Genomic DNA, 27,513 nt, shown 5'->3' with positions numbered 1-27,513 from the left:
TCTGAGTGAAGTGTTGTTACCTCTGAGTGAAGTGTTGTTACCTCTGAGTGAAGTGTTGTTACCTCTGAGTGAAGTGTTGTTACCTCTGAGTGAGGTGTTGTTACCTCTGAGTGAAGTGTTGTTACCTCTGAGTGAAGTGTTGTTACCTCTGAGTGAAGTGTTGTTACCTCTGAGTGAAGTGTTGTTACCTCTGAGTGAAGTGTTGTTACCTCTGAGTGAAGTGTTGTTACCTCTGAGTGAAGTGTTGTTACCTCTGAGTGAAGTGTTGTTACCTCTGAGTGAAGTGTTGTTACCTCTGAGTGAGGTGTTGTTACCTCTGAGTGAAGTGTTGTTACCTCTGTGTGAAGTGTTGTCACCTCTGAGTGAGTGTTGTCACCTCTGAGTGAAGTGTTGTTACCTCTGAGTGAGGTGTTGTTACCTCTGAGTGAGGTGTTGTTACCTCTGAGTGAGGTGTTGTTACCTCTGAGTGAAGTGTTGTTACCTCTGAGTGAGGTGTTGTTACCTCTGAGTGAAGTGTTGTTACCTCTGAGTGAAGTGTTGTTACCTCTGAGTGAGGTGTTACCTCTGAGTGAGATGTTGTTACCTCTGAGTGAAGTGTTGTTACCTCTGAGTGAAGTGTTGTTACCTCTGAGTGAAGTGTTGTTACCTCTGAGTGAAGTGTTGTTACCTCTGAGTGAAGTGTTGTTACCTCTGAGTGAAGTGTTGTTACCTCTGAGTGAAGTGTTGTTACCTCTGAGTGAAGTGTTGTTACCTCTGAGTGAAGTGTTGTTACCTCTGAGTGAGGTGTTGTTACCTCTGAGTGAAGTGTTGTTACCTCTGAGTGAAGTGTTGTTACCTCTGAGTGAAGTGTTGTTACCTCTGAGTGAAGTGTTGTTACCTCTGAGTGAAGTGTTGTTACCTCTGAGTGAAGTGTTGTTACCTCTGAGTGAAGTGTTGTTACCTCTGAGTGAAGTGTTGTTACCTCTGAGTGAGGTGTTGTTACCTCTGAGTGAGGTGTTGTTACCTCTGAGTGAAGTGTTGTTACCTCTGAGTGAAGTGTTGTTACCTCTGAGTGAAGTGTTGTTACCTCTGAGTGAGGTGTTGTTACCTCTGAGTGAAGTGTTGTTACCTCTGAGTGAAGTGTTGTTACCTCTGAGTGAAGTGTTGTTACCTCTGAGTGAAGTGTTGTTACCTCTGAGTGAGGTGTTGTTACCTCTGAGTGAGGTGTTGTTACCTCTGAGTGAAGTGTTGTTACCTCTGAGTGAAGTGTTGTTACCTCTGAGTGAAGTGTTGTTACCTCTGAGTGAAGTGTTGTTACCTCTGAGTGAAGTGTTGTTACCTCTGAGTGAAGTGTTGTTACCTCTGAGTGAAGTGTTGTTACCTCTGAGTGAGGTGTTGTTACCTCTGAGTGAAGTGTTGTTACCTCTGAGTGAGGTGTTGTTACCTCTGAGTGAAGTGTTGTTACCTCTGAGTGAGGTGTTGTTACCTCTGAGTGAAGTGTTGTTACCTCTGAGTGAAGTGTTGTTACCTCTGAGTGAAGTGTTGTTACCTCTGAGTGAAGTGTTGTTACCTCTGAGTGAAGTGTTGTTACCTCTGAGTGAGGTGTTGTTACCTCTGAGTGAAGTGAGTGAAGTGTTGTTACCTCTGAGTGAGGTGTTGTTACCTCTGAGTGAGGTTGTTACCTCTGAGTGAGGTGTTGTTACCTCTGAGTGAGGTGTTGTTACCTCTGAGTGAGGTGTTGTTACCTCTGAGTGAAGTGTTGTTACCTCTGAGTGAGGTGTTGTTACCTCTGAGTGAAGTGTTGTTACCTCTGAGTGAAGTGTTGTTACCTCTGAGTGAAGTGTTGTTACCTCTGAGTGAAGTGTTGTTACCTCTGAGTGAAGTGTTGTTACCTCTGAGTGAAGTGTTGTTACCTCTGAGTGAAGTGTTGTTACCTCTGAGTGAAGTGTTGTTACCTCTGAGTGAAGTGTTGTTACCTCTGAGTGAAGTGTTGTTACCTCTGAGTGAGGTGTTACCTCTGAGTGAAGTGTTGTTACCTCTGAGTGAAGTGTTGTTACCTCTGAGTGAAGTGTTGTTACCTCTGAGTGAAGTGTTGTTACCTCTGAGTGAAGTGTTGTTACCTCTGAGTGAGGTGTTGTTACCTCTGAGTGAGGTGTTACCTCTGAGTGAAGTGTTGTTACCTCTGAGTGAGATGTTGTTACCTCTGAGTGAAGTGTTGTTACCTCTGAGTGAAGTGTTGTTACCTCTGAGTGAAGTGTTGTTACCTCTGAGTGAGGTGATGTCACCTCTGAGTGAAGTGTTGTTACCTCTGAGTGAAGTGTTGTTACCTCTGAGTGAGGTGTTGTTACCTCTGAGTGAGGTGTTGTTACCTCTGAGTGAGGTGATGTCACCTCTGAGTGAGGTGTTGTTACCTCTGAGTGAGGTGTTGTTACCTCTGAGTGAGGTGTTACCTCTGAGTGAGGTGTTGTTACCTCTGAGTGAAGTGTTACCTCTGAGTGAGGTGTTACCTCTGAGTGAAGTGTTACCTCTGAGTGAGATGTTGTTACCTCTGAGTGAAGTGTTGTTACCTCTGAGTGAGGTGTTGTTACCTCTGAGTGAGGTGTTACCTCTGAGTGAGGTGTTACCTCTGAGTGAGGTGTTGTTACCTCTGAGTGAAGTGTTGTTACCTCTGAGTGAGGTGTTGTTACCTCTGAGTGAAGTGTTGTTACCTCTGAGTGAGGTGTTGTTACCTCTGAGTGAGGTGTTGTTACCTCTGAGTGAAGTGTTGTTACCTCTGAGTGAAGTGTTGTTACCTCTGAGTGAAGTGTTGTTACCTCTGAGTGAAGTGTTGTTACCTCTGAGTGAGGTGTTGTTACCTCTGAGTGAAGTGTTGTTACCTCTGAGTGAAGTGTTGTTACCTCTGAGTGAAGTGTTGTTACCTCTGTGTGAGGTGTTGTTACCTCTGAGTGAAGTGTTGTTACCTCTGTGTGAAGTGTTGTTACCTCTGAGTGAAGTGTTGTTACCTCTGAGTGAAGTGTTGTTACCTCTGAGTGAAGTGTTGTTACCTCTGAGTGAAGTGTTGTTACCTCTGAGTGAAGTGTTGTTACCTCTGAGTGAGGTGATGTCACCTCTGAGTGAGGTGTTGTTACCTCTGAGTGAGATGTTGTTACCTCTGAGTGAAGTGTTGTTACCTCTGAGTGAAGTGTTGTTACCTCTGAGTGAAGTGTTGTTACCTCTGAGTGAAGTGTTGTTACCTCTGAGTGAGGTGTTGTTACCTCTGAGTGAGGTGTTGTTACCTCTGAGTGAAGTGTTGTTACCTCTGAGTGAAGTGTTGTTACCTCTGAGTGAGGTTGTTACCTCTGAGTGATGTGTTGTTACCTCTGAGTGAAGTGTTGTTACCTCTGAGTGAAGTGTTGTTACCTCTGAGTGAAGTGTTGTTACCTCTGAGTGAAGTGTTGTTACCTCTGAGTGAAGTGTTGTTACCTCTGAGTGAAGTGTTGTTACCTCTGAGTGAAGTGTTGTTACCTCTGAGTGAAGTGTTGTTACCTCTGAGTGAAGTGTTGTTACCTCTGAGTGAAGTGTTGTTACCTCTGAGTGAAGTGTTGTTACCTCTGAGTGAAGTGTTGTTACCTCTGAGTGAAGTGTTGTTACCTCTGAGTGAAGTGTTGTTACCTCTGAGTGAAGTGTTGTTACCTCTGAGTGAAGTGTTGTTACCTCTGAGTGAAGTGTTGTTACCTCTGAGTGAAGTGTTGTTACCTCTGAGTGAGGTGTTGTTACCTCTGAGTGAAGTGTTGTTACCTCTGAGTGAAGTGTTGTTACCTCTGAGTGAAGTGTTGTTACCTCTGAGTGAGGTGTTGTTACCTCTGAGTGAGGTGTTGTTACCTCTGAGTGAAGTGTTGTTACCTCTGAGTGAAGTGTTGTTACCTCTGAGTGAGGTGTTGTTACCTCTGAGTGAAGTGTTGTTACCTCTGAGTGAGGTGTTGTTACCTCTGAGTGAAGTGTTGTTACCTCTGAGTGAGGTGTTGTTACCTCTGAGTGAAGTGTTGTTACCTCTGAGTGAGGTGTTGTTACCTCTGAGTGAGGTGTTGTTACCTCTGAGTGAGGTGTTGTTACCTCTGAGTGAGGTGTTGTTACCTCTGAGTGAGGTGGTGTTACCGCTGAGTGTTGTTACCTCTGAGTGAAGTGTTGTTACCTCTGAGTGAGGTGTTGTTAGAGTGTTGTTACCTCTGAGTGAAGTGTTGTTACCTCTGAGTGAAGTGTTGTTACCTCTGAGTGAGGTGTTGTCACCTCTGAGTGAAGTGTTGTTACCTCTGAGTGAAGTGTTGTTACCTCTGAGTGAAGTGTTGTTACCTCTGAGTGAAGTGTTGTTACCTCTGAGTGAAGTGTTGTTACCTCTGAGTGAAGTGTTGTTACCTCTGAGTGAAGTGTTGTTACCTCTGAGTGAAGTGTTGTTACCTCTGAGTGAAGTGTTGTTACCTCTGAGTGAAGTGTTGTTACCTCTGAGTGAAGTGTTGTTACCTCTGAGTGAAGTGTTGTTACCTCTGAGTGAGGTGTTGTTACCTCTGAGTGAAGTGTTGTTACCTCTGAGTGAGGTGTTGTTACCTCTGAGTGAGGTGTTGTTACCTCTGAGTGAGGTGTTGTTACCTCTGAGTGAAGTGTTGTTACCTCTGAGTGAAGTGTTGTTACCTCTGAGTGAGGTGTTGTTACCTCTGAGTGAAGTGTTGTTACCTCTGAGTGAGGTGTTGTTACCTCTGAGTGAAGTGTTGTTACCTCTGAGTGAAGTGTTGTTACCTCTGAGTGAAGTGTTGTTACCTCTGAGTGAAGTGTTGTTACCTCTGAGTGAAGTGTTGTTACCTCTGAGTGAAGTGTTGTTACCTCTGAGTGAAGTGTTGTTACCTCTGAGTGAAGTGTTGTTACCTCTGAGTGAAGTGTTGTTACCTCTGAGTGAGGTGTTGTTACCTCTGAGTGAGGTGTTGTTACCTCTGAGTGAGGTGTTGTTACCTCTGAGTGAAGTGTTGTTACCTCTGAGTGAAGTGTTGTTACCTCTGAGTGAAGTGTTGTTACCTCTGAGTGAAGTGTTGTTACCTCTGAGTGAGGTGTTGTTACCTCTGAGTGAAGTGTTGTTACCTCTGAGTGAAGTGTTGTTACCTCTGAGTGAAGTGTTGTTACCTCTGAGTGAAGTGTTGTTACCTCTGAGTGAAGTGTTGTTACCTCTGAGTGAAGTGTTGTTACCTCTGAGTGAAGTGTTGTTACCTCTGAGTGAGGTGTTGTTACCTCTGAGTGAGGTGTTGTTACCTCTGAGTGAGGTGTTGTTACCTCTGAGTGAGGTGTTGTTACCTCTGAGTGAAGTGTTGTTACCTCTGAGTGAGGTGTTACCTCTGAGTGAGGTGTTACCTCTGAGTGAGGTGTTACCTCTGAGTGAGGTGTTGTTACCTCTGAGTGAAGTGTTGTTACCTCTGAGTGAGGTGTTGTTACCTCTGAGTGAAGTGTTGTTACCTCTGAGTGAAGTGTTGTTACCTCTGAGTGAAGTGTTGTTACCTCTGAGTGAAGTGTTGTTACCTCTGAGTGAAGTGTTGTTACCTCTGAGTGAAGTGTTGTTACCTCTGAGTGAGGTGTTGTTACCTCTGAGTGAAGTGTTGTTACCTCTGAGTGAAGTGTTGTTACCTCTGAGTGAAGTGTTGTTACCTCTGAGTGAAGTGTTGTTACCTCTGAGTGAAGTGTTGTTACCTCTGAGTGAAGTGTTGTTACCTCTGAGTGAAGTGTTGTTACCTCTGAGTGAAGTGTTGTTACCTCTGAGTGAAGTGTTGTTACCTCTGAGTGAAGTGTTGTTACCTCTGAGTGAAGTGTTGTTACCTCTGAGTGAGGTGTTGTTACCTCTGAGTGAAGTGTTGTTACCTCTGAGTGAAGTGTTGTTACCTCTGAGTGAAGTGTTGTTACCTCTGAGTGAGGTGTTGTTACCTCTGAGTGAAGTGTTGTTACCTCTGAGTGAGGTGTTGTTACCTCTGAGTGAGGTGTTGTTACCTCTGAGTGAGGTGTTGTTACCTCTGAGTGAGGTGTTGTTACCTCTGAGTGAGGTGTTGTTACCTCTGAGTGAGGTGTTGTTACCTCTGAGTGAGGTGTTGTTACCTCTGAGTGAGGTGTTGTTACCTCTGAGTGAGGTGTTGTTACCTCTGAGTGAGGTGTTGTTACCTCTGAGTGAGGTGTTGTTACCTCTGAGTGAAGTGTTGTTACCTCTGAGTGAGGTGTTGTTACCTCTGAGTGAGGTGTTGTTACCTCTGAGTGAGGTGTTGTTACCTCTGAGTGAGGTGTTGTTACCTCTGAGTGAGGTGTTGTTACCTCTGAGTGAGGTGTTGTTACCTCTGAGTGAAGTGTTGTTACCTCTGAGTGAAGTGTTGTTACCTCTGTGTGAGGTGTTGTTACCTCTGAGTGAAGTGTTGTTACCTCTGTGTGAGGTGTTGTTACCTCTGAGTGAGGTGTTGTTACCTCTGTGTGAGGTGTTGTTACCTCTGAGTGAAGTGTTGTTACCTCTGAGTGAACCTCTGTGTGAGGTGTTGTTACCTCTGAGTGAAGTGTTGTTACCTCTGAGTGAAGTGTTGTTACCTCTGAGTGAGGTGTTGTTACCTCTGAGTGAAGTGTTGTTACCTCTGAGTGAGGTGTTGTTACCTCTGAGTGAAGTGTTGTTACCTCTGAGTGAAGTGTTGTTACCTCTGAGTGAAGTGTTGTTACCTCTGAGTGAAGTGTTGTTACCCTGAGTGAAGGTGTTGTGAAGTGTTGTTACCTCTGAGTGAGGTGTTGTTACCTCTGAGTGAGGTGTTGTTACCTCTGAGTGAAGTGTTGTTACCTCTGAGTGAAGTGTTGTTACCTCTGAGTGAAGTGTTGTTACCTCTGAGTGAGGTGTTGTTACCTCTGAGTGAGGTGTTGTTACCTCTGAGTGAGGTGTTGTTACCTCTGAGTGAGGTGTTGTTACCTCTGAGTGAGGTGTTGTTACCTCTGAGTGAAGTGTTGTTACCTCTGAGTGAAGTGTTGTTACCTCTGAGTGAAGTGTTGTTACCTCTGAGTGAGGTGTTGTTACCTCTGAGTGAAGTGTTGTTACCTCTGAGTGAGGTGTTGTTACCTCTGAGTGAGGTGTTGTTACCTCTGAGTGAACCTCTGAGTGAAGTGTTGTTACCTCTGAGTGAGGTGTTGTTACCTCTGAGTGAAGTGTTACCTCTGAGTGAAGTGTTGTTACCTCTGAGTGAAGTGTTGTTACCTCTGAGTGAGGTGTTGTTACCTCTGAGTGAAGTGTTGTTACCTCTGAGTGAAGTGTTGTTACCTCTGAGTGAAGTGTTGTTACCTCTGAGTGAAGTGTTGTTACCTCTGAGTGAAGTGTTGTTACCTCTGAGTGAAGTGTTGTTACCTCTGAGTGAAGTGTTGTTACCTCTGAGTGAGGTGTTGTTACCTCTGAGTGAAGTGTTGTTACCTCTGAGTGAGGTGTTGTTACCTCTGAGTGAGGTGTTGTTACCTCTGAGTGAAGTGTTGTTACCTCTGAGTGACCTCTGAGTGTTGTTACCTCTGAGTGAAGTGTTGTTACCTCTGAGTGAAGTGTTGTTACCTCTGAGTGAAGTGTTGTTACCTCTGAGTGAAGTGTTGTTACCTCTGAGTGAAGTGTTGTTACCTCTGAGTGAAGTGTTGTTACCTCTGAGTGAAGTGTTGTTACCTCTGAGTGACGTGTTGTTACCTCTGAGTGACCTCTGGTGTTGTTACCTCTGAGTGAGGTGTTGTTACCTCTGAGTGAAGTGTTGTTACCTCTGAGTGAAGTGTTGTTACCTCTGAGTGAAGTGTTGTTACCTCTGAGTGAAGTGTTGTTACCTCTGAGTGAAGTGTTGTTACCTCTGAGTGAGGTGTTGTTACCTCTGAGTGAAGTGTTGTTACCTCTGAGTGAAGTGTTGTTACCTCTGAGTGAAGTGTTGTTACCTCTGAGTGAAGTGTTGTTACCTCTGAGTGAGGTGTTGTTACCTCTGAGTGAAGTGTTGTTACCTCTGAGTGAGATGTTGTTACCTCTGAGTGAAGTGTTGTTACCTCTGAGTGAAGTGTTGTTACCTCTGAGTGAAGTGTTGTTACCTCTGAGTGAAGTGTTGTTACCTCTGAGTGAAGTGTTGTTACCTCTGAGTGAAGTGTTGTTACCTCTGAGTGAAGTGTTGTTACCTCTGAGTGAAGTGTTGTTACCTCTGAGTGAAGTGTTGTTACCTCTGAGTGAAGTGTTGTTACCTCTGAGTGAAGTGTTGTTACCTCTGAGTGAAGTGTTGTTACCTCTGAGTGAAGTGTTGTTACCTCTGAGTGAAGTGTTGTTACCTCTGAGTGAGGTGTTACCTCTGAGTGAAGTGTTACCTCTGAGTGAAGTGTTGTTACCTCTGAGTGAAGTGTTGTTACCTCTGAGTGAAGTGTTGTTACCTCTGAGTGAGGTGTTACCTCTGAGTGAAGTGTTGTTACCTCTGAGTGAAGTGTTGTTACCTCTGAGTGAAGTGTTGTTACCTCTGAGTGAAGTGTTGTTACCTCTGAGTGAAGTGTTGTTACCTCTGAGTGAAGTGTTGTTACCTCTGAGTGAAGTGTTGTTACCTCTGAGTGAAGTGTTGTTACCTCTGAGTGAAGTGTTGTTACCTCTGAGTGAGTGTTGTTACCTCTGAGTGAAGTGTTGTTACCTCTGAGTGAAGGTGTTGTTGTTGTTACCTCTGAGTGAGGTGTTGTTACCTCTGAGTGAAGTGTTGTTACCTCTGAGTGAGGTGTTGTTACCTCTGAGTGAAGTGTTGTTACCTCTGAGTGAAGTGTTGTTACCTCTGAGTGAAGTGTTGTTACCTCTGAGTGAAGTGTTGTTACCTCTGAGTGAAGTGTTGTTACCTCTGAGTGAGGTGTTGTTACCTCTGAGTGAAGTGTTGTTACCTCTGAGTGAAGTGTTGTTACCTCTGAGTGAAGTGTTGTTACCTCTGAGTGAAGTGTTGTTACCTCTGAGTGAAGTGTTGTTACCTCTGAGTGAAGTGTTGTTACCTCTGAGTGAAGTGTTGTTACCTCTGAGTGAAGTGTTGTTACCTCTGAGTGAAGTGTTGTTACCTCTGAGTGAAGTGTTGTTACCTCTGAGTGAGGTGTTGTTACCTCTGAGTGAAGTGTTGTTACCTCTGAGTGAGGTGTTGTTACCTCTGAGTGAGGTGTTGTTACCTCTGAGTGAGGTGTTGTTACCTCTGAGTGAGGTGTTGTTACCTCTGAGTGAAGTGTTGTTACCTCTGAGTGAAGTGTTGTTACCTCTGAGTGAGGTGTTGTTACCTCTGAGTGAAGTGTTGTTACCTCTGAGTGAGGTGTTGTTACCTCTGAGTGAAGTGTTGTTACCTCTGAGTGAAGTGTTGTTACCTCTGAGTGAGATGTTGTTACCTCTGAGTGAAGTGTTGTTACCTCTGAGTGAAGTGTTGTTACCTCTGAGTGAAGTGTTGTTACCTCTGAGTGAGGTGTTGTTACCTCTGAGTGAAGTGTTGTTACCTCTGAGTGAAGTGTTGTTACCTCTGAGTGAGGTGTTGTTACCTCTGAGTGAAGTGTTGTTACCTCTGAGTGAGGTGTTGTTACCTCTGAGTGAAGTGTTGTTACCTCTGAGTGAAGTGTTGTTACCTCTGAGTGAGGTGTTGTTACCTCTGAGTGAAGTGTTGTTACCTCTGAGTGAGGTGTTGTTACCTCTGAGTGAGGTGTTGTTACCTCTGAGTGAGGTGTTGTTACCTCTGAGTGAGGTGTTGTTACCTCTGAGTGAAGTGTTGTTACCTCTGAGTGAGGTGTTGTTACCTCTGAGTGAGGTGTTGTTACCTCTGAGTGAGGTGTTGTTACCTCTGAGTGAGGTGTTGTTACCTCTGAGTGAAGTGTTGTTACCTCTGAGTGAGGTGTTGTTACCTCTGAGTGAGGTGTTGTTACCTCTGAGTGAGGTGTTGTTACCTCTGAGTGAAGTGTTGTTACCTCTGAGTGAGGTGTTGTTACCTCTGAGTGAGGTGTTGTTACCTCTGAGTGAGGTGTTGTTACCTCTGAGTGAAGTGTTGTTACCTCTGAGTGAAGTGTTGTTACCTCTGAGTGAGGTGTTGTTACCTCTGAGTGAGGTGTTGTTACCTCTGAGTGAGGTGTTGTTACCTCTGAGTGAAGTGTTGTTACCTCTGAGTGAGGTGTTGTTACCTCTGAGTGAAGTGTTGTTACCTCTGAGTGAAGTGTTGTTACCTCTGAGTGAAGTGTTGTTACCTCTGAGTGAAGTGTTGTTACCTCTGAGTGAGGTGTTGTTACCTCTGAGTGAAGTGTTGTTACCTCTGAGTGAAGTGTTGTTACCTCTGAGTGAAGTGTTGTTACCTCTGAGTGAAGTGTTGTTACCTCTGAGTGAAGTGTTGTTACCTCTGAGTGAAGTGTTGTTACCTCTGAGTGAAGTGTTGTTACCTCTGAGTGAAGTGTTGTTACCTCTGAGTGAAGTGTTGTTACCTCTGAGAGTAGTGTTGTTGCCTCTGAGTGAACCTCTGAGTGAGGTGTTGTTACCTCTGAGTGAAGTGTTGTTACCTCTGAGTGAAGTGTTGTTACCTCTGAGTGAAGTGTTGTTACCTCTGAGTGAGTGATGTTACCTCTGAGTGAAGTGTTGTTACCTCTGAGTGAAGTGTTGTTACCTCTGAGTGAGGTGTTGTTACCTCTGAGTGAGGTGTTGTTACCTCTGAGTGAAGTGTTGTTACCTCTGAGTGAAGTGTTGTTACCTCTGAGTGAAGTGTTGTTACCTCTGAGTGAAGTGTTGTTACCTCTGAGTGAAGTGTTGTTACCTCTGAGTGAAGTGTTGTTACCTCTGAGTGAAGTGTTGTTACCTCTGAGTGAGGTGTTGTTACCTCTGAGTGAAGTGTTGTTACCTCTGAGTGAAGTGTTGTTACCTCTGAGTGAAGTGTTGTTACCTCTGAGTGAAGTGTTGTTACCTCTGAGTGAAGTGTTGTTACCTCTGAGTGAGGTGTTGTTACCTCTGAGTGAAGTGTGTTGTTACCTCTGAGTGAAGTGTTGTTACCTCTGAGTGAGGTGTTGTTACCTCTGAGTGAAGTGTTGTTACCTCTGAGTGAAGTGTTGTTACCTCTGAGTGAAGTGTTGTTACCTCTGAGTGAAGTGTTGTTACCTCTGAGTGAAGTGTTGTTACCTCTGAGTGAAGTGTTGTTACCTCTGAGTGAAGTGTTGTTACCTCTGAGTGAAGTGTTGTTACCTCTGAGTGAAGTGTTGTTACCTCTGAGTGAAGTGTTGTTACCTCTGAGTGAAGTGTTGTTACCTCTGAGTGAAGTGTTGTTACCTCTGAGTGAAGTGTTGTTACCTCTGAGTGAAGTGTTGTTACCTCTGAGTGAAGTGTTGTTACCTCTGAGTGAAGTGTTGTTACCTCTGAGTGAAGTGTTGTTACCTCTGAGTGAAGTGTTGTTACCTCTGAGTGAAGTGTTGTTACCTCTGAGTGAAGTGTTGTTACCTCTGAGTGAAGTGTTGTTACCTCTGAGTGAAGTGTTGTTACCTCTGAGTGAAGTGTTGTTACCTCTGAGTGAAGTGTTGTTACCTCTGAGTGAAGTGTTGTTACCTCTGAGTGAAGTGTTGTTACCTCTGAGTGAAGTGTTGTTACCTCTGAGTGAAGTGTTGTTACCTCTGAGTGAAGTGTTGTTACCTCTGAGTGAAGTGTTGTTACCTCTGAGTGAAGTGTTGTTACCTCTGAGTGAGGTGTTGTTACCTCTGAGTGAAGTGTTGTTACCTCTGAGTGAAGTGTTGTTACCTCTGAGTGAGGTGTTGTTACCTCTGAGTGAAGTGTTGTTACCTCTGAGTGAAGTGTTGTTACCTCTGAGTGAAGTGTTGTTACCTCTGAGTGAAGTGTTGTTACCTCTGAGTGAAGTGTTGTTACCTCTGAGTGAAGTGTTGTTACCTCTGAGTGAAGTGTTGTTACCTCTGAGTGAAGTGTTGTTACCTCTGAGTGAGGTGTTGTTACCTCTGAGTGAAGTGTTGTTACCTCTGAGTGAAGTGTTGTTACCTCTGAGTGAAGTGTTGTTACCTCTGAGTGAAGTGTTGTTACCTCTGAGTGAAGTGTTGTTACCTCTGAGGAAAGTGTTACCTCTGAGTGAAGTGTTGTTACCTCTGAGTGAAGTGTTGTTACCTCTGAGTGAAGTGTTGTTACCTCTGAGTGAGGTGTTACCTCTGAGTGAAGTGTTGTTACCTCTGAGTGAAGTGTTGTTACCTCTGAGTGAAGTGTTGTTACCTCTGAGTGAAGTGTTGTTACCTCTGAGTGAAGTGTTGTTACCTCTGAGTGAAGTGTTGTTACCTCTGAGGAAAGTGTTGAGTGAAGTGTTGTTACCTCTGAGTGAAGTGTTGTTACCTCTGAGTGAAGTGTTGTTACCTCTGAGTGAAGTGTTGTTACCTCTGAGTGAAGTGTTGTTACCTCTGAGTGAAGTGTTGTTACCTCTGAGTGAAGTGTTGTTACCTCTGAGTGAAGTGTTGTTACCTCTGAGTGAAGTGTTGTTACCTCTGAGTGAAGTGTTGTTACCTCTGAGTGAACCTCTGTGTTGTTACCTCTGAGTGAAGTGTTGTTACCTCTGAGTGAAGTGTTGTTACCTCTGAGTGAGGTGTTGTGAAGTACCTATGAGTGAAGTGTTGTTTCCTCTGAGTGAAGTGTTGTTACCTCTGAGTGAAGTGTTGTTACCTCTGAGTGAAGTGTTGTTACCTCTGAGTGAAGGTGTTGTTACCTCTGAGTGAAGTGTTGTTACCTCTGAGTGAAGTGTTGTTACCTCTGAGTGAAGTGTTGTTACCTCTGAGTGAAGTGTTGTTACCTCTGAGTGAGGTGTTGTTACCTCTGAGTGAAGTGTTGTTACCTCTGAGTGAGGTGTTGTTACCTCTGAGTGAAGTGTTGTTACCTCTGAGTGAGGTGTTGTTACCTCTGAGTGAAGTGTTGTTACCTCTGAGTGAAGTGTTGTTACCTCTGAGTGAAGTGTTGTTACCTCTGAGTGAGGTGTTGTTACCTCTGAGTGAGGTGTTGTTACCTCTGAGTGAAGTGTTGTTACCTCTGAGTGAAGTGTTGTTAGTGAAGTGTTGTTACCTCTGAGTGAAGTGTTGTTACCTCTGAGTGAAGTGTTGTTACCTCTGAGTGAAGTGTTGTTACCTCTGAGTGAGGTGTTGTTACCTCTGAGTGAAGTGTTGTTACCTCTGAGTGAAGTGTTGTTACCTCTGAGTGAAGTGTTGTTACCTCTGAGTGAGGTGTTGTTACCTCTGAGTGAGGTGTTGTTACCTCTGAGTGAAGTGTTGTTACCTCTGAGTGAAGTGTTGTTACCTCTGAGTGAGGTGTTGTTACCTCTGAGTGAGGTGTTGTTACCTCTGAGTGAAGTGTTGTTACCTCTGAGTGAAGTGTTGTTACCTCTGAGTGAGGTGTTGTTACCTCTGAGTGAAGTGTTGTTACCTCTGAGTGAGGTGTTGTTACCTCTGAGTGAGGTGTTACCTCTGAGTGAGGTGTTGTTACCTCTGAGTGAAGTGTTGTTACCTCTGAGTGAAGTGTTGTTACCTCTGAGTGAAGTGTTGTTACCTCTGAGTGAAGTGTTGTTACCTCTGAGTGAAGTGTTGTTACCTCTGAGTGAAGTGTTGTTACCTCTGAGTGAAGTGTTGTTACCTCTGAGTGAAGTGTTGTTACCTCTGAGTGAAGTGTTGTTACCTCTGAGTGAAGTGTTGTTACCTCTGAGTGAGGTGTTGTTACCTCTGAGTGAGGTGTTGTTACCTCTGAGTGAAGTGTTGTTACCTCTGAGTGAAGTGTTGTTACCTCTGAGTGAAGTGTTGTTACCTCTGAGTGAGGTGTTGTTACCTCTGAGTGAAGTGTTGTTACCTCTGAGTGAAGTGTTGTTACCTCTGAGTGAAGTGTTGTTACCTCTGAGTGAGGTGTTGTTACCTCTGAGTGAGGTGTTGTTACCTCTGAGTGAAGTGTTGTTACCTCTGAGTGAGGTGTTGTTACCTCTGAGTGAGGTGTTGTTACCTCTGAGTGAAGTGTTGTTACCTCTGAGTGAAGTGTTGTTACCTCTGAGTGAAGTGTTGTTACCTCTGAGTGAAGTGTTGTTACCTCTGAGTGAAGTGTTGTTACCTCTGAGTGAAGTGTTGTTACCTCTGAGTGAAGTGTTGTTACCTCTGAGTGAAGTGTTGTTACCTCTGAGTGAAGTGTTGTTACCTCTGAGTGAAGTGTTGTTACCTCTGAGTGAAGTGTTGTTACCTCTGAGTGAAGTGTTGTCACCTCTGAGTGAGGTGTTGTTACCTCTGAGTGAGGTGATGTCACCTTAATGTTTAACACATTTAATGTGCTTCTCTTGCCTCTTCTTATTCCTCTGAAGATGTGTCAGCACACGAAAGCGCTCAAGATTTATTTTCTCATGTATGCAACCACGCTTTCAATTGTGATTTATTCCATAATAATTTGAGTTATTATCATTAACATTACTTGTAACTGCAATAATATTCAAGCTAATTACGCAATACTGGGTGAAGATCAAGGAAATCTCTCAGTCATGTCTGTCAGCCATCTCTCAGTCATGTCTGTCAGTCATCTCTCAGTCATGTCTGTCAGCCAGCTCTCAGTCATGTGTGTCAGCCAGCTCTCAGTCATGTGTGTCAGCCATCTCTCAGTCATGTCTGTCAGCCATCTCTCAGTCATGTGTGTCAGCCAGCTCTCAGTCATGTGTGTCAGCCATCTCTCAGTCATGTCTGTCAGCCATCTCTCTATCATGTCACTTAACTATCTCTCTCAGCCATATCAACAAACGATAAATTACGTCTCAATTCCTGCCATTTCTCTGTTTTTCTCTCTCTAATAACCAAATTATCTTCATTTCTTTCAGACGTAGAAAGCTTGAACGAGCAGCCAAACCTTGGGCCCCTCAACGCGCAGTACAAACAAGGGCCCCCAGCCAAACGAGGCCCCCATTACACACAAGAGCGACCCTCCTATGATGCCCCAGCAACCATGTACCGCCCTGTGTGGCCCTACTCAACCCTTGGACCACCTCACTGTACTGTAGCCTGTTACTATAGCCTGTTACTTGAAGAACTGGCCAGCACCGCTAGGAACTTTGCTGAGCACCTGTACCCTAGCTGTAACCCTTCTGTACCTTACTGTATCGTCTCCTGTGTACCTTAAAGTGTGATAGAGAAGTACGGTACATCATCCATACCGTATTTAAGGTACAGAGCTCCACGTACCATTGTAACGTGTTGTAAAGACGTGGATACCCTTGTTTTGCGACACTCATTGTGTTTGCGCCATAGTGAGGCACCCTGACTCACCCTAATGTACCACACTAGTGCCAGTGTACCGACAGTGTCGGTAAGTACCCTGGAAGTTCCCCTCAAACGTGGAATACCTCGATAAATGTTGGTCTCAGAACCTACACTGCTTGTACCAAGACTGGGCTCTGTCCATCGTCTTAAGAACACCAAGGACCACATCAAGGTGACCTCTTAGAACCTCATTTCTTCTTTACCAGCCTAAGACTTGGTTCTAAGACTACCATTGAAAGCTTCTAATTCGTCTTGCCTCGACAACAGCGATTTTAGTTACACGACGTCGATGTGGAAGAACCGATGACTTTGATGTATGCGTGACTCCCAAATTCTAGAACCAGTACCTCTCCATGCAACTTGTAGGACCTGGTGTGAGCGTGACTCCCAAATTCTAGAACCAGTACCTCTCCATGCAACTTGTAGGACCTGGTGTGAGCGTGACTCCTAAGTTCTAGAACCAGTACCTCTCCACGCAACTTGTAGGACCTGGTGTGAACGTGACTCCCAAGTTCTAGCACCTGAACCTCTCCACGCAACTTATAGGACCTCTCTAGAGCACCGTAGATCGTGGTAGAACTCCACAGTCAAGGTAACACTGTTACTACGACCTTCAAGACTACCAGAACTTCAGAACTGACTACACTATCTCTCCACGTATTTCAAGGCAGTTTTCACTGCCATCTTTGACCTCTGCACGGCCTACTAGGAACTGACAATTGTGTAGGCCTATCCAGGACTCCCAGGACGACCCTGTCACGACTGAGTATCATGGATGCTCTCTTGCCACAGATAGAGGAGTCGTGGATTCGACAGACGGTGACAGGAGTGCGACAGACGTCGGATGGTGTCCGACAAACGTGGGATGGGGTTCGACATGCGTCGGACGGGGTTCTACAGTCGTCAGGTGAGTGGGAGAGTAGCAGCAGTGAGACAGATTCAGGCTACGACCCACTCTCTCCTCTCCACGTGAACGACCTGCCACCCACGCCCCCACCCACGGCACGCCCACACCTGCCCTCACTGGACGACTCCCAGGACTACCTCCACGACACCTCCTCCCCCACCTGTGACCTCCCGTCCGCTGGTGAGTACGACCTCCATTTATCCCTTACACTTACGACAAACCCACACTGTCCAAGTCTGGGTGGCATCCTGGGGAGGGGGAGACGTATAGGTAAGTCTAACACCTGCTACCACTGTTTACCTAGCAGTAAGTAGGTACCCAGGTGTTGACTGTTGTGGGTTGCATCCTGGAGAGGGTGAGACGTATGGACAAGTCACCTAACACCTGCTACCACTGTTTACCTAGCAGTAAGTAGGTACCCGGGTGTTGACTGTTGTGGGTTACATCCTGGAGAGGATCAGACGTATAGACAAGTCACCTAACACCTGATACCACTGTTTACCTAGCAGTAAGTAGGTACCCGGGTGTTGACTGTTGTGGGTTACATCCTGGAGAGGATCAGACGTATAGACAAGTCACTTAACACCTGCTACCACTGTTTACCTAGCAGTAAGTAGGTACTCGGGAGTTAGTTGACATGTGGGTGGCATCCTGGGGAGGGGATCTAAGGACCACACTGTAAATAATCCACAAGGCTTGGTTCTCTTGCCTTATCCTGAGTTATCTTGGGTTATTCTGGATTATATTGGCTTATCCTGGGTTATTAACTCACTCCTACGTCATCTGCTAGGATACATGGTCAGTGTCTGCTAGGATACATGGTCAGTGTCTGCTAGGATACATGGTCAGTGTCTGCTAGGATACATGGTCAGTGTCTGCTAGGATACATGGTCAGTGTCTGCTAGGATACATGGTCAGTGTCTGCTAGGATACATGGTCAGTGTCTGCTAGGATACATGGTCAGTGTCTGCTAGGATACATGGTCAGTGTCTGCTAGGATACATGGTCAGTGTCTGCTAGGATACATGGTCAGTGTCTGCTAGGATACATGATCAGTGTCTGCTAGGATACATGATCAGTGTCTGCTAGGATACATGGTCAGTGTCTGCTAGGATACATGATCAGTATCTGCTAGGATACATGGTCAGTGTCTGCTAGGATACATGGTCAGTGTCTGCTAGGATACATGGTCAGTGTCTGCTAGGATACATGATCAGTGTCTGCTAGGATACATGATCAGTGTCTGCTAGGATACATGGTCAGTGTCTGCTAGGATACATGATCAGTGTCTGCTAGGATACATGGTCAGTGTCTGCTAGGATACATGGTCAGTGTCTGCTAGGATACATGGTCAGTGTCTGCTAGGATACATGGTCAGTGTCTGCTAGGATACATAGTCAGTGTCTGCTAGGATACATAGTCAGTGTCTGCTAGGATACATGATCAGTGTCTGCTAGGATACATGGTCAGTGTCTGCTAGGATACGTGACATGTCTGCTAGGATACATGATCAGTGTCTGCTAGGATACATGATCAGTGTCTGCTAGGATACATAGTCAGTGTCTGCTAGGATACATGATCAGTGTCTGCTAGGATACATGATCAGTGTCTGCTAGGATACGTGACATGTCTGCTAGGATACATGATCAGTGTCTGCTAGGATACATGATCAGTGTCTGCTAGGATACATAGTCAGTGTCTGCTAGGATACATGATCAGTGTCTGCTAGGATACATAGTCAGTGTCTGCTAGGATACATAGTCAGTGTCTGCTAGGATACATGATCAGTGTCTGCTAGGATACATAGTCAGTGTCTGCTAGGATACATGATCAGTGTCTGCTAGGATACATGGTCAGTGTCTGCTAGGATACATAGTCAGTGTCTGCTAGGATACATGATCAGTGTCTGCTAGGATACATGGTCAGTGTCTGCTAGGATACATAGTCAGTGTCTGCTAGGATACATGATCAGTGTCTGCTAGGATACATGGTCAGTGTCTGCTAGGATACATGGTCAGTGTCTGCTAGGATACATGATCAGTGTCTGCTAGGATACATGGTCAGTGTCTGCTAGGATACATGATCAGTGTCTGCTAGGATACATGATCAGTGTCTGCTATGATACATGATAAGTGTCTGCTAGGATACATGGTCAGTGTCTGCTAGGATACATGGTCAGTGTCTGCTAGGATACATGGTCAGTGTCTGCTAGGATACATGATCAGTGTCTGCTAGGATACATGGTCAGTGTCTGCTAGGATACATGGTCAGTGTCTGCTAGGATACATAGTCAGTGTCTGCTAGGATACATAGTCAGTGTCTGCTAGGATACATGATCAGTGTCTGCTAGGATACATGGTCAGTGTCTGCTAGGATACGTGACATGTCTGCTAGGATACATGATCAGTGTCTGCTAGGATACATGATCAGTGTCTGCTAGGATACATAGTCAGTGTCTGCTAGGATACATGATCAGTGTCTGCTAGGATACATGATCAGTGTCTGCTAGGATACATGGTCAGTGTCTGCTAGGATACGTGACATGTCTGCTAGGATACATGATCAGTGTCAGCTAGGATACATGATCAGTGTCTGCTAGGATACATAGTCAGTGTCTGCTAGGATACATGATCAGTGTCTGCTAGGATACATGATCAGTGTCTGCTAGGATACGTGACATGTCTGCTAGGATACATGATCAGTGTCTGCTAGGATACATGATCAGTGTCTGCTAGGATACATAGTCAGTGTCTGCTAGGATATATGATCAGTGTCTGCTAGGATACATAGTCAGTGTCTGCTAGGATACATAGTCAGTGTCTGCTAGGATACATGATCAGTGTCTGCTAGGATACATAGTCAGTGTCTGCTAGGATACATGATCAGTGTCTGCTAGGATACATGGTCAGTGTCTGCTAGGATACATAGTCAGTGTCTGCTAGGATACATGATCAGTGTCTGCTAGGATACATGGTCAGTGTCTGCTAGGATACATAGTCAGTGTCTGCTAGGATACATGATCAGTGTCTGCTAGGATACATGGTCAGTGTCTGCTAGGATACATGGTCAGTGTCTGCTAGGATACATGATCAGTGTCTGCTAGGATACATGGTCAGTGTCTGCTAGGATACATGATCAGTGTCTGCTAGGATACATGATCAGTGTCTGCTATGATACATGATAAGTGTCTGCTAGGATACATGGTCAGTGTCTGCTAGGATACATGGTCAGTGTCTGCTAGGATACATGGTCAGTGTCTGCTAGGATACATGATCAGTGTCTGCTAGGATACATGGTCAGTGTCTGCTAGGATACATGGTCAGTGTCTGCTAGGATACATAGTCAGTGTCTGCTAGGATACATAGTCAGTGTCTGCTAGGATACATGATCAGTGTCTGCTAGGATACATGGTCAGTGTCTGCTAGGATACGTGACATGTCTGCTAGGATACATGATCAGTGTCTGCTAGGATACATGATCAGTGTCTGCTAGGATACATAGTCAGTGTCTGCTAGGATACATGATCAGTGTCTGCTAGGATACATGATCAGTGTCTGCTAGGATACATGGTCAGTGTCTGCTAGGATACATGATCAGTGTCTGCTAGGATACATGATCAGTGTCTGCTATGATACATGATAAGTGTCTGCTAGGATACATGGTCAGTGTCTGCTAGGATACATGGTCAGTGTCTGCTAGGATACATGATCAGTGTCTGCTAGGATACATGGTCAGTGTCTGCTAGGATACATGGTCAGTGTCTGCTAGGATACATAGTCAGTGTCTGCTAGGATACATAGTCAGTGTCTGCTAGGATACATGATCAGTGTCTGCTAGGATACATGGTCAGTGTCTGCTAGGATACGTGACATGTCTGCTAGGATACATGATCAGTGTCTGCTAGGATACATGATCAGTGTCTGCTAGGATACATAGTCAGTGTCTGCTAGGATACATGATCAGTGTCTGCTAGGATACATGATCAGTGTCTGCTAGGATACGTGACATGTCTGCTAGGATACATGATCAGTGTCTGCTAGGATACATGATCAGTGTCTGCTAGGATACATAGTCAGTGTCTGCTAGGATACATGATCAGTGTCTGCTAGGATACATAGTCAGTGTCTGCTAGGATACATAGTCAGTGTCTGCTAGGATACATGATCAGTGTCTGCTAGGATACATAGTCAGTGTCTGCTAGGATACATGATCAGTGTCTGCTAGGATACATGGTCAGTGTCTGCTAGGATACATAGTCAGTGTCTGCTAGGATACATGATCAGTGTCTGCTAGGATACATGGTCAGTGTCTGCTAGGATACATAGTCAGTGTCTGCTAGGATACATGATCAGTGTCTGCTAGGATACATGGTCAGTGTCTGCTAGGATACATGGTCAGTGTCTGCTAGGATACATGATCAGTGTCTGCTAGGATACATGGTCAGTGTCTGCTAGGATACATGATCAGTGTCTGCTAGGATACATGATCAGTGTCTGCTATGATACATGATAAGTGTCTGCTAGGATACATGGTCAGTGTCTGCTAGGATACATGGTCAGTGTCTGCTAGGATACATGGTCAGTGTCTGCTAGGATACATGATCAGTGTCTGCTAGGATACATGGTCAGTGTCTGCTAGGATACATGGTCAGTGTCTGCTAGGATACATGATCATTGTCTGCTAGGATACATGGTCAGTGTCTGCTAGGATACATGATCAGTGTCTGCTAGGATACATGGTCAGTGTCTGCTAGGATACATGGTCAGTGTCTGCTAGGATACATGATCATTGTCTGCTAGGATACATGATCAGTGTCTGCTAGGATACATGGTCAGTGTCTGCTAGGATACATGATCAGTGTCTGCTAGGATACATGATCAGTGTCTGCTAGGATACATGATCAGTGTCTGCTAGGATACATGGTCAGTGTCTGCTAGGATACATGATCATTGTCTGCTAGGATACATGATCAGTGTCTGCTAGGATACATGATCAGTGTCTGCTAGGATACATGATCAGTGTCTGCTAGGATACATCAGTGTCTGCTAGGATACATGGTCAGTGTCTGCTAGGATACATGATCAGTGTCTGCTAGGATGTAATATAGAAGACAGGGAATACTGGAATAGCTGAATGGTAAACAAGGTCAGGCAAACAAGGTCTGGTAAACAAGGTCAGGTAAACAAAGTCAGGCAAACAAGGTCAGGTAAACAAAGTCAGGCAAACAAGGTCAGGTAAACAAAGTCAGGCAAACAAGGTCAGGTAAACAAGGTCAGGTAGACAAAGTCAGGCAAACAAGGTCAGGTAAACAAAGTCAGGCAAACAAGGTCAGGTAAACAAAGTCAGGCAAACAAGGTCAGGTAAACAAGGTCAGGTAAACAAAGTCAGGCAAACAAGGTCAGGTAAACAAAGTCAGGCAAACAAGGTCAGGTAAACAAAGTCAGGCAAACAAATTCAGGTAAACAAGGTCAGGTAAACAAGGTCTGGTAAACAAGGTCAGGTAAACAATGTCAGGTAAACAAGGTCAGGTAAACAAAGTCATGTAAACAAGGTCAGGTAAACAAGGTCAGGTAAACAAAGCCAGATAAACAAAGTCTGGCAAACAAGGTCAGGTAAACAAGGTCAGGTAAACAAAGTCAGGTGAACAAGGTCAGGTAAACAAAGTCAGGCAAACAAGGTCAGGCAAACAAGGTCAGGTAAACAAGGTCAGGTAAACAAGGTCAGGTAAACAAGGTCAGGTAAAGAAAGTCAGGCAAACAACGTCAGGCAAACAAGCTCAGGCAAACAAGGTCAGGTAACCAAAGCCAGGTAAACAAGGTCAGATAAACAAGGTCAGGTAAACAAGATCAGGTAAACAAAGTCAGGCAAACAAGGTCAGGTAAACAAGGTCAGGTAAACAAGGTCAGGTAAACAAAGTCAGGCAAACAATGTGAGGTAAACAAGGTCAGGTAAACAAGGTCAGGTAAACAAAGTCAGGCAAACAATGTCAGGTAAACAAGGTCAGGTAAACAACGTCAGGTAAACAAAGTCAGGCAAACAAGGTCAGGCAAACAAGGTCAAGTAAACAAGGTCAGGTAAACAAAGCCAGGTAAACAAAGCCAGGTAAACAAAGTCAGGCAAACAAGGTCAGGTAAACAAGGTCAGATAAACAAGGTCAGGTATACAAGGCCATGTAAACAAGGTCAGGTAAACAAGGTCAGGTAAACAATGTCAGGTAAACAAGGTCAGATAAACAAGGTCAGGTAAACAAGGTCAGGTAAACAAGGTCAGGTAAACAAGGTCAGAGAAACAAGGTCAGGTAAACAAAGTCAGGCAAACAACGTCAGGCAAACAAGGTCAGGTAACCAAAGCCAGGTAAACAAGGTCAGGTAAACAAGATCAGGTAAACAAAGTCAGGCAAACAAGGTCAGGTAAACAAGGTCAGGTAAACAAAGTCAGGCAAACAAGGTCAGGTAAACAAAGTCAGGCAAACAATGTCAGGTAAACAAAGTCAGGCAAACAAGGTCAGATAAACAAGGTCAGGTAAACAAGGTCAGGTAAACAAGGTCAGGTAAACAAGGTCAGAGAAACAAGGTCAGGTAAACAAGGTCAGAGAAACAAGGTCAGGTAAACAAGGTCAGGTAAACAAGGTCAGATAAACAAGGTCAGGTAAACAAGGTCAGGTAAACAAAGCCAGGCAAACAAGGTCAGGTAAACAAGGTCAGGTAAACAAGGTCAGGTAAACAAAGCCAGGTAATCAAAGCCAGGTAAACAAAGTCAGGCAAACAAGGTCAGGTAAACAAGGTCAGGTAAACAATGTCAGGTAAACAAGGTCAGATAAACAAGGTCAGGTAAACAAGGTCAGGTAAACAAGGTCAGGTAAACAAGGTCAAATAAACAAGGTCAGGTAAACAAGGTCAGGTAAACAAAGTCAGATAAACAAGGTCAGGTAAACAAGGTCAGGTAAACAAGGTCAGGTAAACAAGGTCAGGTAAACAAGGACAGATAAACAAGGTCAGGTAAACAAGGTCAGGTAAACAAGGTCAGGTAAACAAAGCCAGGTAAACAAAGCCAGGTAAACAAAGTCAGGCAAACAAGGTCAGGTAAACAAGGTCAGATAAACAAGGTCAGGTATACAAGGTCATGTAAACAAGGTCAGGTAAACAAGGTCAGATGAACAAGGTCAGGTAAACAAGGTCAGGTAAACAAGGTCAGATAAACAAGGTCAGGTAAACAAGGTCAGATAAACAAGGTCAGGTAAACAAGGTCAGATAAACAAGGTCAGGTAAACAAGGTCAGGTAAACAAGGTCAGATAAACAAGGTCAGGTAAACAAGGTCAGGTAAACAAGGTCAGATAAACAAGGTCAGGTAAACAAGGTCAGGTAAACAAAGTCAGGCAAACAAGGTCAGGTAAACAAAGTCAGGCAAACAAGGTCAGGTAAACAAAGTCAGGCAAACAAGGTCAGGTAAACAAGGTCAGGTAAACAAGGTCTGGTAAACAAGGTCAGGTAAACAATGTCAGGTAAACAAGGTCAGGTAAACAAGGTCATGTAAACAAGGTCAGGTAAACAAGGTCAGGTAAACAAAGCCAGGTAGACAAAGTCAGGCAAACAAGGTCAGGTAAACAAGGTCAGGTAAACAAAGTCAGGTGAACAAGGTCAGGCAAACAAGGTCAGGTAAACTAGGTCAGGTAAACAAGGTCAGGTAAACAAGGTCAGGTAAAGAAAGTCAGGCAAACAACGTCAGGCAAACAAGGTCAGGTAACCAAAGCCAGGTAAACAAGGTCAGGTAAACAAGATCAGGTAAACAAAGTCAGGCAAACAAGGTCAGGTAAACAAGGTCAGGTAAACAAAGTCAGGCAAACAAGGTCAGGTAAACAAGGTCAGGTAAACAAGGTCAGGTAAACAAAGTCAGGCAAACAATGTCAGGTAAACAAGGTCAGGTAAACAACGTCAGGTAAACAAAGTCAGGCAAACAAGGTCAGGCAAACAAGGTCAAGTAAACAAGGTCAGGTAAACAAAGCTAGGTAAACAAAGCCAGGTAAACAAAGTCAGGCAAACAAGGTCAGGTAAACAAGGTCAGATAAACAAGGTCAGGTATACAAGGCCATGTAAACAAGGTCAGGTAAACAAGGTCAGGTAAACAATGTCAGGTAAACAAGGTCAGATAAACAAGGTCAGGTAAACAAGGTCAGGTAAACAAGGTCAGAGAAACAATGTCAGGTAAACAAGGTCAGGTAAACAAGGTCAGATAAACAAGGTCAGGTAAACAAGGTCAGGTAAACAAGGTCAGGTAAACAAAGTCAGGCAAACAAGGTCAGGTAAACAAGGTCAGGTAAACAAGGTCAGGTAAACAAAGCCAGGTAATCAAAGCCAGGTAAACAAAGTCAGGCAAACAAGGTCAGGTAAACAAGGTCAGGTAAACAATGTCAGGTAAACAAGGTCAGATAAACAAGGTCAGGTAAACAAGGTCAGATAAACAAGGTCAGGTAAACAAGGTCAGGTAAACAAGGTCAGATAAACAAGGTCAGGTAAACAAGGTCAGGTTAACAAGGTCAGATAAACAAGGTCAGGTAAACAAGGACAGATAAACAAGGTCAGGTAAACAAGGTCAGGTAAACAAGGTCAGGTAAACAAGGTCAGGTAAACAAAGCCAGGTAAACAAAGCCAGGTAAACAAAGTCAGGCAAACAAGGTCAGGTAAACAAGGTCAGATAAACAAGGTCAGGTATACAAGGTCATGTAAACAAGGTCATGTAAACAAGGTCAGATAAACAAGGTCAGGTAAACAAAGTCAGGTAAACAAGGTCAGATAAACAAGGTCAGGTAAACAAGGTCAGATAAACAAGGTCAGGTAAACAAGGTCAGGTAAACAAGGTCAGATAAACAAGGTCAGGTAAACAAGGTCAGATAAACAAGGTCAGGTAGACAGGGTCAGATAAACAAGGTCAGGTAAACAAGGTCAGGTAAACAAGGTCAGATAAACAAGGTCAGGTAAACAAGGTCAGGTAAACAAGGTCAGGTAAACAAGGTCAGATAAACAAGGTCAGGTAAACAAGGTCAGGTAAACAAGGTCAGGTAAACAAGGTCAGGTAAACAAGGTCAGGTAAACAAGGTCAGGTAAACAAAGCCAGGTAAACATGTACAACACCTGGGTGACTTTATTGATGAATAAGACACATGTACAACACCTGGGTGACTTTATTGATGAATAAGACACATGTACAACACCTGGGTGACTTTATTGATGAATAAGACACCTGTACAACACCTGGGTGACTATTGATGAATAAGACACATGTACAACACCTGGGTGACTTTATTGATGAATAAGACACATGTACAACACCTGGGTGACTTTATTGATGAATAAGACACATGTACATCACCTGGGTGTCTTTATTGATGAATAAGACACATGTACAACACCTGGGTGACTTTATTGATGAATAAGACACATGTACAACACCTGGGTGACTTTATTGATGAATAAGACACATGTACATCACCTGGGTGTCTTTAATGATGAATAAGACACATGTACAACACCTGGGTGTCTTTATTGATGAATAAGACACATGTACAACACCTGGGTGTCTTTATTGATGAATAAGACACATGTACAACACCTGGATGACTTTATTGATGAATAAGACACATGTACAACACCTGCGTGTCTTTATTGATGAATAAGACACATGTACAACACCTGGGTGTCTTTATTGATGAATAAGACACCTGTACAACACCTGGGTGACTTTATTGATGAATAAGACACATGTACAACATCTGGGTGACTTTATTGATGAATAAGACACATGTACAACACCTGGGTGACTTTATTGATGAATAAGACACATGTACAACACTTGGGTGTCTTTATTGGTGAATAAGACACATGTACAACACCTGGGTGTCCTTACTGATGAATAAGACACATGTACAACACCTGGGTGTCCTTACTGATGAAGAAGACACATGTACAACATCTGGGTGTCTTTATTGATGAATAAGACACATGTACAACACATGGGTGTCTTTACTGATGAATAAGACACATGTACAACACCTGGGTGCTGTACATGTGTCTTCATCAACAGGCCTATAACCGCAGGGATCGGTTTTAGGTCCGTTGTCGTTCATAATTTACATTAATGACCTTGATGAAGAAATTACAAGTGACCTGAGTAAATTTGCTGATGATACAAAAATAGGCCGTGTGATTCATTCTGAGGAGGATATCAGTGAGCTCCAGGAGGATTTGGACAAATTAGTTTACCTGGAGAGGGTTTCAGAGGTCAACGCCCCCACGGCCCGGTCTGAGACAGTTGTGTCTTGGTCTAAAAAATGGCAGATGAGGTTCAATGTGGATAAGTGTAAGGTACTAGTCCTTGGTAATGAAAATAACCCTCGAAGCTGTAATCTAGGTGAAGCCGAGTTTGATCATGCAGTAGGTGAAGAAGAAGTGGGAGTCGTGGTTAGCAGAAATTTAAAGCCAAGATAGCAGTGCCTAAGTGTGTGCACCCTTATGTATGCTGGGAGGCAGTTGAACAGTCTTGGCCCCCTGACACTTATTGTGTTGTCTCTTATCGTGCTAGTGACACCCCTGATTTTCATTGGGGGGATGTTGCATCATCTGCCAAGTCTTTTGATTTCATAGGGAGTGATTTTGGTGTGCAAGTTTGGTATTAATCCCTCTAAGTCCACCGGAATGCCTGGTCGTGGACCAGGCCGTGGGGGCGTTGACCCCTCCCACACCCCTCCTTCCCCCTCACACCCCCCTCCCACACCCCTCCCAAACCCCCTCCAACACTCCCTCCAACACCCCCTCCAACACCCCCTCCCACCCCCCCTCCCACACCCCCTCCCACACCCCCTCCCTAACCCCCTCCCACACCCCCTCCCACACCCCCTCCCTCACCACCTACAGCAAGGGGGAATTTAGACTAACATATCAGTACCGCTGCACTCTCCCTGATCACATTACTGACTCACATTACTTGTTACAGACTCTACAAACTTGTTACGCATTCGACATTATACTTGGAGTATACCTGGGGGGGTTTCGGGGGTCAACGCCCCCGCGGCCTGGTCCATGACCAGGCCTTGTGGTGGATCAGGGCCCGATCAACCAGGCTGTTACTGCTGGCCGCACGTAAACAGCCCGGCAGGTCAGGTACTAACTTTGTGTATGTCCAGCTCCCTCTTGAAGACAGTCAGGGGTCTTGAAGACAACCAGGGGTCTTGAAGACAACCAGGGGTCTTGAAGACAACCAGGGGTCTTGAAGACAGCCAGGGGTCTTGAAGACAACCAGGGGTCTTGAAGACAGCCAGGGGTCTTGAAGACAACCAGGGGTCTTGAAGACAACCAGGGGTCTTGAA

The 27,513-nt window shown here is 44.6% G+C and overlaps 1 protein-coding gene across 1 annotated transcript in view; it reads left to right on the top strand.

Annotated features, from left to right (window-relative positions):
* Nucleotides 1-27,513, top strand: part of LOC138851505 (uncharacterized) — a 72,263-nt gene that overhangs the window by 7,778 nt on the left and 36,972 nt on the right. The window contains exon 2 of the mRNA XM_070080698.1: nucleotides 14,808-16,333. Within this exon, the coding sequence (XP_069936799.1) occupies nucleotides 16,018-16,333 (316 nt within the window). The 5' untranslated portion in view covers nucleotides 14,808-16,017. The remainder of the gene's footprint in view (nucleotides 1-14,807; nucleotides 16,334-27,513) is intronic.

This window comes from Cherax quadricarinatus, unplaced genomic scaffold (genome assembly GCF_038502225.1).
Source record: "Cherax quadricarinatus isolate ZL_2023a unplaced genomic scaffold, ASM3850222v1 Contig807, whole genome shotgun sequence".
Taxonomy (NCBI): Eukaryota; Metazoa; Arthropoda; class Malacostraca; order Decapoda; family Parastacidae; genus Cherax; species Cherax quadricarinatus.
This window is presented reverse-complemented; position numbering and strand designations above follow the sequence as displayed.